At 48.9% G+C, this 11,088-nt stretch overlaps 2 protein-coding genes across 2 annotated transcripts; both read right to left on the minus strand.

The window, feature by feature from the left end:
• Window positions 1–3,044: 3,044 nt before the first annotated feature.
• On the minus strand, window positions 3,045–4,790 carry LOC146754664 (uncharacterized). Its single transcript, XM_085527646.1, has one exon. The coding sequence runs from the start codon at window positions 4,719–4,721 to the stop codon at window positions 3,060–3,062; it is 1,662 nt and encodes a 553-aa protein (XP_085383772.1). The 5' UTR covers window positions 4,722–4,790; the 3' UTR covers window positions 3,045–3,059.
• Window positions 4,791–7,880: 3,090 nt separating this feature from the next.
• Window positions 7,881–9,579, minus strand: LOC146754665 (uncharacterized). Its single transcript, XM_085527647.1, has one exon. It carries the CDS (start codon window positions 9,527–9,529, stop codon window positions 7,916–7,918), a length of 1,614 nt encoding a protein of 537 aa, XP_085383773.1. The 5' UTR covers window positions 9,530–9,579; the 3' UTR covers window positions 7,881–7,915.
• Between the last annotated feature and the right edge of the window lie 1,509 nt (window positions 9,580–11,088).

The raw sequence follows: 11,088 nt of genomic DNA on the forward strand, positions 1-11,088 counted from the left end.
CAAGCAGCAAGCAAGGAGCTGTGCAATGCAGCTTGATGAGAAGACTCAGCAAGCTCCACACAAAGGAAAACAATCAGCATCATGGCCTGCAATTCTCCAGCTCCCACAAAACCCTGTGTTAACTGGCTCTGGACAGATGTGCTGTTATCTCAACCCTTGGAGACTCAAATCAGGCACCAAAATGATGGTGGTTGTTGAACCCATCATATGGCTCAGCAGCACACAGTGCTTTGTGTGCTGCCCCATTCCCAGTGGGATGGAGAAGAGAACTGGGAAAAAAAGTACAACTTGTGGGTTGTAACAAAGCAATTTACTAAGAGAGATAAAAGGAGAGGAGTAATAGTTATCACTATATATCTGTTGATATGGAATTGTATGTAACAACTGATGCACAAGCACTTGCTCAGCACCACCAGACTGATGCCCAGCTTGGCTCTGGGCAGTGAAGAGAGTGAGATGAACTCCCACCCCTTTCAATACAATTTCTGCTTCCTGTCAGGTGATAGAGAACGTCCCTTAGGCCACTTCCAGTCAGCTGTTCTCACTCTGTTCCCTCCCAGCTCCATGTGCCCTCCACTGACCATGGCCTTGGCTCTGTACAACACTGCTTAGCAGCAGCTGAAAACATCAGAGTGTTATCAATGGTTTTCTCCTAGAGCCAAAACAGTGCAGACAGTCTGAAGAAAACAATTCCATCTGAGGTGTAACTCAGATTCCTGCCTGTCCCCCTCCTCTTGTTCTTCCTTATCAGGAAACAAGGAACAGAATCTGCCACTCTTCACTTTGAAACCTTTTCCATCAGTTCTCAGCTGGCTCCTCTGCCATCCCCAGGCAGAGCTCAGTGCACTCTCACAGAGGGCAGCAGCCTTTCCTCATTATCCTTGCCCATCCGTCATAAAGAGTCTGTACCCCATTTGCTACAGTCCAGAGGTGGGAACCATCCCACCATGTCTCTGAGACAAGCAAGACCGTAGGCCTGCAAATGCACAATGATTTATAGCTCACTGAGTGAATGTTTGTGGTCCTCTCATTAGTGTAAAGAGTCTTCAGATGGCATCCCTTTCCAGAAGCATGATTAGATTTAGCCTGGCTTGGCCTCGCATCTACACCAAGGTGCCACACAAAAACGAGACCCATTGTGGGGCTCAGAGTTGTCCAGTACGCACTGGCAGTACCAGGACATGGCTTTCCTGAAGGTCTTTGGCTGCATATTCCAGCTGGCTGGGGCTGTGCTGGAGACCCCAGAGTTCTGTTGTAATACAAGAAGAATTTTACAGAGCAGCAGCCATGGATCAAGATAAGGATTTCACAGAGCAGCAGCTGCGGAGCAGGATAAACAGCATGAGAACCAAGGACACCTCTAGGAAAAGAATGAATGGCTCGCGGATTTGAAGGTGGGTGTTAGGGTTGTTATTGCAGATGCTTTCCTCCTATTAGTGTGTGTGATTTCTGAACGCCCTTGTCTGTGTGCTATAAAAGTACAGCACTTTGGGCAATAGATGGACGCAGCTATATTTCACCGTATTGGTGTGTGGCATTTTGTCCTAGAAATCTGACCTTTTGCCTTCAGGTTCACCAACAAGTGGGGGCCCGCAATGTCATGGGATTCCACTCTTGAACACCTGCGGGATCCCGAGAAACTAAGCCAGTATTTGAGTCAGGGATGGTGCAGCAGGTCTAAGGGGGTACTACTTATTTGGGGCTTGGCTTGTGCTTACAATGCTCTATAATAACACTATTCTGGAAAGAGAGAGTTTCCCAGCTGAGGTTCAAGCCAAAAAAGGGAAATCCCCAAGTCAATTCTGATCAGTCATGGGAGGCACCAGTAACAATATCAGTTGCCCCTATGGAAGGCAAGAAATGGAAATGGATGTCCTCACATCTAGAACGGAAAAAATAAGCAGACGAGGAGGCAGAAGAAGATCCAGGTGACGGGTCTGGATCAGCACCAAGAAAGGCAAAAGGAAAAGTTAAGGGGCATGAAGAAGAGAGTGATGAGGAGGAAATCTCTATTACTGTTTGTTGACCCCTGAAGATGACTGAAATCCAAGGCACAAGAAAGAGTTTACATGGCACCAGAACGAATCTCTTGTTACCTGGTTGCTTCACTGTTGGGACAGCTGGACTGGTAGCTTGTTTCTAGATGGTAACAAATCTCATCAACTAGGAGGCATTTCTATGTTTGATTTCTATTCTATTTCTATTGCCATTGTGAGCGCATCCCAGTTATTGGGATCATATAAATCAGAGGGGGATGTTAACATCCCCTTCTTTCTCCAGCAGCGAAAGAACTGCAGCAATCTCCTTCTTAGAAGGAACATCCTTCCCACAGTGAGTTTTACATGCATGCAGAATCACCTTAATAACGGCTTCCATGTCGCCTCTGGCCAAACGTATCCCACCTGGCCCCAACCTGGCGCTTCCCCAACCGTACCGAGGGGGTTCCGAGCTCTCCCTACCGCCTGACGAAGAGTTATGGCCAATCCTCCCGTCCCAGTCTTTCACCACTCCGCGAGTAAATAATTACCGCTCCGCAGTGAGAACCTTCGCCGTTAGAATTATAGCTGCTCCACTTCCAATCACATCCGGGGTCACCATTTGTTACCTTTATCTTGTCAGTGTTCTCTGGAAGTTTGCAGCTTGACCAATTACTGAGATGACACCAATATGATGAGCAGTAAAATGGCGATTTATTCAAGCTAACACACATATATATACCCTATGCCCTTCGTGTATGCCCACTGGAAACGTATACATCATATATCTTGATGGCATGGGGATGGACCTATCTCGTCACAGCCCGAAAAGCGCACACTCACCTAATACAACATTTCCCCCTCCCCATGCCAAGAAAGCTTTACCCCGTTACAACGCGAACGCTAGTCCTAATCTGAATTATATAAAGGTGTTAGTCCTTATCTAAACAAGTAATTTATAAAGGGAGATATGCAGATTGCAAAGCATGCAGAGATAAGCGATGCTATATCTAACAATATTAATAGTTTCTAATTAATACGTTCAAGGCACCTTTGGTTATATTATAACATTCATCCTTCTGCTCAGAGTTTCGCATATAACCGCTGGAGCTCCATTTTCTCATTGAACACTCCTTCTATCATACCTTGTAAACAACCTTGTAGACATCTAAATATACATGGCACACATATAATTAATGCAAGAAATATAAGAAGCCCTATCACTAATGCCTTAAGTAGCTGTTTGAGCCATGTCTCAATACCTCCAAACAGACTTCCCAGCCAATCTCCAAAAGGATCATCCTGGATGCCAACCTTCTTGGTGTGTTCTTGTAACCACCCCAACTTCTTGTGCAACAACTCACTATGATCACTCAAGTTAAAACAACACATCCCTTCAAAGTCCTTACACCCATGACCTTTTGCCAGAAGTAAGAAATCAATTGCCGCTCTGTTTTGGAGCACAGCGTGTCTAATGCTCTCTACATCTATAAGCAAATCTGAGAGTAGCCGAGAGGTAACATTAGCCTGTTTAACAGTCCAACAGGCCAGTCTCTCGATTTCTTTTAATGCGCGTGCAGCAGCCACCCCGGGAGCAGAGAAAGAAGCAAAGACTCTAGCAGTGGGTCCCCATAACCTTACGTCGTCCCCGCAGTCAGGCTCCAGAGCATGCATATCCCTTTTGGCTCGCGAATGATTAAATGCCTTATAGATCTCAAAGATACTTGGGGATAAGATGGTCAATTTCCCCAGATAGCAAGGACCTCCTACTGGGTTCTTAGGAATCCCTTGCCAAGCACGATCCCCACAAATAAGAAATATTCCTGGTGGTAAGGCTTTTGCAGTATCATTGTTCCAAAGTTCTCCCATGAACGAAAATGATCCTTTGGGGATAGGGAAAACACAACAACCTGTGTTGAATGCCATATCTTCACAGTCGACCTTTCGGACAGACCCATCCGTCCTGCTAATATTAACAATCTCACCTATTGAGACGTTTATAGGACAATCTCCAGAACGATAAGGCACCGATCCGTTAGGGTAAAACCCACAATATCCTCCATCAATATCAAAGGTCTCATCATCACGGGGATACACAAGGGTATACGGGACAGTTTGATTAGTTTTCGGGTCCCAGTAGGGGCCCTCTGGACCAAGAAGTTGCTGCCTAGTCAGAGACAACCTTTTCATTGAGCCAAAGATCATGCACCCAGGGGACAACCATTGTGAGCTATTCTTGTCCCAAGTATCATTTTGTACCATTTGCGAGCCAAGTAAATCCAGCTGCTGGGGCTCCTCGGGAAGAGTGATGTTTAACCTACAAATAGTACAAGCCATTTTCCTTCCGAGATAGTATACGGAATCATTTCCCAGCCACCTCCAAGTTCTTTCTAGTCCATTGCAGAACCACAAACAGCCACTCTTTTTCCCAAGGTAACCCTTAAACGCAGAGTCATCCCATTCTGGGACCCCTATAAGGCATGTTTGAAAGGGTGACGTAGCTGACTGTAATGCAAGACAAAAGTCTGTTCTTCCTGTCTGATTAGCCCATGTAACCCATAAGTTCCCCGGTTGTTGAATCAAATGAATGCCCCCCACCGGCGACCAACACAGACACAAAAGGCACAACAGCATTAGCATGGTAGTTCTCGTTGGCAGCAAGGGTTGTTTCTCCGAGTTCTCAGGTTTCTTTTTCTTCGGTATCCACGAGAAAGTCCTTCTGAGCTCCTTTGGTTCGGGATTCATTGGGCGTCCGATCAGCAGGTCCTATAAGAGGATACTCAGCTCTTGTTAACTCCCTGATGATTTCTTTTTTGCCACCAATCTCTGGCTTAATTTTTCTTGATGGCATCCAACGTATAACTCCCGTATCCTTGCGTTTTATTGCTGCGTATCCCCTTCCCCAGACCAATATGGACCATCCCGACTCCCAGGACCCATTGTCCAACTTAACCTTTACTGGTGGGCCTTCCTCGATAATTTTCGGCTGCCAATGTCTCTGTATGGGGGTCCTTGAATTTTCCCCTCGCTCAAAATGATTTAATGCATATAGCGCACGGGCCAAAATTTCACCTTGCTGCGATACCTGGATTTTTCCTGAATACCCTTCCCCCTCCCCAAGCACACGAATCTTTTCCTTGAGGAGACGATTGGCCCTTTCTACGATGGCCTGACCCTGTGAGTTTCCCGGAATTCCCGTAGTATGTGTGATGTTCCATCGGGCTAGCCACTCTTTGGACGAGCATGAAACGAAACAAGGACCATTGTCTGTCTTTATGTGGCGCGGCATTCCCAAAACTGCTATGGCCGTGGCCCAGTGGTGTTGCGCTGCTGTAGAATTGGTACGGCCATGTTGGGTAGCCACAATGACAGTAGAAGATGTGTCAATCGTTACAGCGAGCCACTGCCTTGGGGCCATTCGCGGTTCCATTGTGAAGTCTGTCTTCCAGACATCCAATGGGGCAAGACCACGAGGATTAACCCCTGCCCCCAATGCTGGCGCTGAATTACAGTGCAGACAGGTTTGAACGACCTCCCTCGCAACAGTAACTGGAATGGAGCAGGCCCGAGCCAACGCCTTAGCCCCTATGTGCAATGCAGAATGAAGGTCACGAGCCTCCTGCAGGGTATATATCTGACCCCCGGCCATTCGATCTGCGACATCATTTCCGGCTGTAAAAAATCCTGGGACATCAGAATGGCTACGGACATGGAGGACAGCCACTGGTGCAGTCCTGGCTACTAGAGCGTCCTCTAGCAGGGCTGCAGCCATTGTGTTCGGCTGCCCTTCTTTTCCCATCCGCAAGAGCATCCTAGCTACGAACGCAGAATCAGTAACAATGTTGCAGGGAGTCTGGGGCCAGAGGCATAGCGCCACTGCCACTGCCCTGGCTTCAAGCATTTGGACGCTTGCCATACTATCGGATATCAACTTTGATTCCCATTCACCAGCAGGACCCCGCCAAACAGCCACCCCCTGGCCTGTCGCAGACGAGGCATCAGTGAAAATCGTGGGACCATCCACGGGGATGTCCAATACCCTAATTCGCAATGATATTTGGAGAGGTCTTGCCAGATCGAAAATTGGCAGCGAGTCTGAATAGCTAAACTTGCCACTGAAGTCATACACAGCCAACGAGACCTCATCTGGCAGAGGCTGAACATTCTGAAAGGTCCCTGGCAAGTATATGACGTCCAGGTCCTTCCTGAAGGCTCTCACCACTGTGAGGCGAGCCTTTCGGAGCAAAGATGATAACTGCTCCAACCACGGAGTGAACGCTCTTACCGGCTGGGCGGAAAACAACCAGCATAATGGACGAGGGCGAGAGCTAAGGGTATGCCCTACCACCGCAGCTGATCCCTGCTGGCATCTTGTTACTGCACCCTCAAGTGGCCGCTCAGAATCCCACCTCGCAAGCGCATTGGTGGAGCATGCAGATAGTATCTCTCGCCAGGCCAACTCCATCTCTGGAGTCCACTGCCTCTCCTCTTGTGGGTTCGACCCCTTCAACTGGTCATAAAAAGGTTTCATAAGACGTGGAGGGATACTGACAGCATTTCTCACCCATTGCATCGCCCCCACTAGTTTTTGCACGTCCCACAATGTTGTAATGTGAGGCTTTACTTCCAACCCCTCCGGGATCACCGTTGCAGACCCAAACTTATAACCCAGAAACTCAATTCCCGGTTCTCTCTGGATTTTTTCTTGGGAGATAACAAACCCGACAGTTGTAAGCGCGCAGACCACTTGATCCTCCAGAGTCTGCAACCGAGAGTCACATGGTGCAGCAAGCAGCAAATCATCCATATAGTGGGCAATTTGGCAGTCCGACAATGATCGTCTCACCGGCTCTACAATTTTTCCCACTACAATCTGACAAATCGTAGATGAACAGACCATACCCTGAGGGAGAATTTTCCACTGGTATCTCTGGGCGGGCCCCCTATTATTCACAACTGGGACCATAAACACGAAAGCTTCCCTATCATGTTCAGCCAACGGGATGGAAAAGAAGCAATCTTTGAGGTCAATGACCATCAAAGGCCACCCCTCTGGAATAGCTGATAGTAAAGGTCCCCCCTGCTGGACAGGACCAAAGGGAACAAGTTGTACATTGACTGCTCGGAGATCATGTAGTAACCGAAATGACCCCTAGGACTTTCTGATCACAAAAACAGGTGTATTCCAATTACTGAGAGATGGTTCTACATGGCCTGCCTTAAGTTCTCGTGAGACAAGCTGTATAAGCGCTGTTAATTTATCAGCAGGAAGGGGCCACTGATCCACCCAAACGGGAGAAGCATCCCGTTTCCAATGTAGCGGAATCACATGTTGCAGCGCTAAATGGTGGACAGTGGCCCTTTCTATAAATTTGTCAACTGCACCCCCAACTGAAGGAGAACATCTCTACCCAGAATGGAACCACTAATTGGGGCTATAGTGGGGGTTGTAAAGACAGTCCTCTCGATGGAGCCATCCCTCCCTATAAGCGAGAGCTTTACCCCTGCATCAGCCATACAGGTGGACACCTCACCCCCCACCCCCGTGAGAACTCTCCACGTAAAGGTCTTCGGCCACTCCTGTGGCCAATCGTCTGTCGCAATGACAGTAATATCCGCACCGGAGTCCAATAAAGCCATAAAAAACACCATTCTAGGTCCCGATACTGGGGTCTCAGGATCAAATGTCATCATGACCTTAACCAATGGGCGCTTGCCTAGGTCCATAGCTAATGCCACGGTGGGAGTTGTGCTCGTAGTCCGGTTTAAGGAAGTGGGAAGGAGCCCCGGGCCATCGGCGCCCTCCCGTTCCCATTTCCCTGCATCGTGATTTTAAGTTTTCGGCACTGACACGCGGCATGTCCAGCCCCACCACACCACTGACACTTCTTGTCTGGTCCCTGCGATTCCTTCTGATTAAACCTCTTAGGGCATTGGGCTTAAAGGTGACCAAGCTGTCCACACTTAAAGCACGGGCCCTTATCCTTATTTTCCCCAACTCGAGAGGCTGCCATTACTGCAGCAGCCATCCCCTGCATGGCAGTTACAAAGCCCTCATTAGTCAATGGTGCATTTTTCTGATGATCTAGCACATACTTGATGTTCTCTCCTGGAGTGTTCAAAGTCCCAGGTGCCGCCCTTATAATCTGTTGAATGTCTGGCAGCGATTTTTGTTTAAGACAATCTATCACGACTAAAGATTGGACCCCCTTTGGGAGGTCAGACCCCTCCACCGCACGGATCAAGCGATTCGCAAAATCAGAGAATGGCTCGGAGGGCTCCTGTTTGATGTCTGTCCATGGGAGGACAGGCTCTGCAACCTTAGCCACCATCCGCAGAGCCTGAAGGGCTGCGGTCGTGAGTGCTGCCAACTCCCCTGCTCTAAGCGCATTCGCCTGGCCCTCCGGAGACCCCACCATGCCATCTGCTAACCCCTGAAGACGCGCAAGAGTCATCTTGTCTTTTCGACCCTGGCCATTAGCCGGATGGTTATTATCGCGGGTCGCAGTGGCTACCACAACCTGAAGCAGCCTATTCCACTCGTCATACAATAAGGTATATTGTACAGGCTCAAGGATGACACACATAAGGCTGACCACATCATAAGGCAGAAGACTAGAGGCCATGAGAGCCTCAACTGCCGACATAGTCACTGGAGAACGCAAGCCTTTCTTTTTGACCAAATCCGCAAGGCGAGTGACCGCCTTAGAGTTTAAAGGGGTCCAAGCTCTACCCTCTGTATTCACTGTTACTGGAAAGGCAAACGTATCCGTCACATCGGCTGCTCTGAGATCCTCCCTCACCCGAGCCCAGTCAGTGAGTGTGGGCGGGCTCCACGGGCCAGATGCCACAGGACCACACCCCTCCTGGGCGTGTCCCGAGGCCATCTGCATCAAAGTGCTACGCCCACATCCAGTGCCCTGCTGGGCGGAGTGATCCGCCCCTTCAGGGGAGTGGCTAGAGCAACAGGCAGAACCTGGCAGTGAGACAGTACCATCCTCCCCCACTGCCCGCTTATCAGTTGTGCAGAGAGCAACAGTACATTCCACCGAGGGTCCCCCTCCCCCTTCATCCATAAATGATTTTAATGAAGGATATAGTCTCCGTGCTGGATAGGGAGGTGGGGGCGGGGTGTACTCTGGAGCTGAGTGGTCTTGTTCAACTTCCTCCTTCTTTGTTCTTGAAGGTGTTACGTCAGTTGGAGCCGAGGGGGTCGGCGCCATCTTCTCCTCCTTTGGATCTGTAGGAGAGATGAGACCCCCCCCGGTTCCCCTCGCCCCCAACCCCAACAGTTCCCTAGCCCGATCCCCCGCAATCTTCTCTTCCCTTGCCACCTTAAGTGCCTCCAAGACTAATCCCCAGACCTTGAACTCTGTAACTTTTCGGGTGGCCAGCACCCTTTGTGAAAGCGCCATTGTGAGCGCATCCCAGTTATTGGGATCATATAAATCAGAGGGGGATGTTAACATCCCCTTCTTTCTCCAGCAGCGAAAGAACTGCAGCAATCTCCTTCTTAGAAGGAACATCCTTCCCACAGTGAGTTTTACATGCATGCAGAATCACCTTAATAACGGCTTCCATGTCGCCTCTGGCCAAATGTATCCCACCTGGCCCCAACCTGGCGCTTCCCCAACCGTACCGAGGGGGTTCCGAGCTCTCCCTACCGCCTGACGAAGAGTTATGGCCAATCCTCCCGTCCCAGTCTTTCACCACTCCGCGAGTAAATAATTACCGCTCCGCAGTGAGAACCTTCGCCGTTAGAATTATAGCTGCTCCACTTCCAATCACGTCCGGGGTCACCATTTGTTACCTTTATCTTGTCAGTGTTCTCTGGAAGTTTGCAGCTTGACCAATTACTGAGATGACACCAATATGATGAGCAGTAAAATGGCGATTTATTCAAGCTAACACACATATATATACCCTATGCCCTTCGTGTACGCCCACTGGAAACGTATACATCATATATCTTGATGGCATGGGGATGGACCTATCTCGTCACAGCCCGAAAAGCGCACACTCGCCTAATACAACACATTTCCAGAGACGCAACTATTGACAGAGGGATGAACAGATGTATGGATGGTGCTGCCACCATCTGGGAGCAAATGTTAGTGGCTGTGTGTGAAAAGCTTCCCTTCAAAGACATTCTGAAGCCTCTGATGAAAAAGTGGTAACAATTGAAAAAGGCATCCAGTACTTGAGGGAAATAGCTGTGGTGGAAATGTTGTATAATCCTAATTTTGATCCTAGCTACCTTTGCCAAGAACATGATCCTGAGAAAGTGAGGACGGCATATGGCAGATACTCACCAAAACAGCACCAGAAAGGTACGCCGTTACTTTAGCAGCAACATTTCAAAGGTACGAGGAACAAGATGGAAGACCCCTAGTTTTCAAATTGGTTCTTACAGTGCAAAACTTTGAACAGCAGTTACCTCCAACCCACGTCTCCATTTCACCCATCTCAGAAGTAACGAACAGACTGTATGAAGTGGAAGAGCGAGTGTCTCAGTTCATTAATTGTTGGAGGAACCACTGCATACAGAAGTGCCACTGTCAGATCCAGAAGTAGGGAGGAAATGGACGGGGGATTCTGTACAGAATGTACAGCATATGGCTAAACACAAACATAACGTGGTAGTTGAACAGCTGGCCAATATGTCAGGCCCAAAGGATTATAGTCAGTGGGTTCCATCAGGCTGTTAGATGGTCACTATCAGCTTTACACAGGGCTCCATTTTAGGGCCACTTCTCTTTCATGTTTTTGTGGATGTCTTGCGCGCAGTAATAGAAGATGTTCTGAGCAAGTTTGCTGATGAGACCAGATGAGGAGGTGCTGTTGCCTCCACTGAGGGTGGAGAGGACTTGCAGAGAGATGTGGACAAGGCAGGGAAGTGGGTACCAGTTGGTACTAAGCACCAAGTGCATAAAGCATAGCAACAACAAGTGACTGCTTGTGCACCTGGCTAGGGGCAACCCTGGTGTCTATATTAACTCGGTCGCAGGCTAGACTGACGTCTTTCGAGTTCTGGCATTCAGGGGAGTGTGTGGGAGCCTTCACCGTTTCGTCCAAATTTCACAGTAGGCCTCTCGGTTACGGGACGCATTCT

This window comes from Coturnix japonica, chromosome W (genome assembly GCF_054131305.1).
Source record: "Coturnix japonica strain WE chromosome W, WE-NBRP24, whole genome shotgun sequence".
Lineage (NCBI taxonomy): Eukaryota > Metazoa > Chordata > Aves > Galliformes > Phasianidae > Coturnix > Coturnix japonica.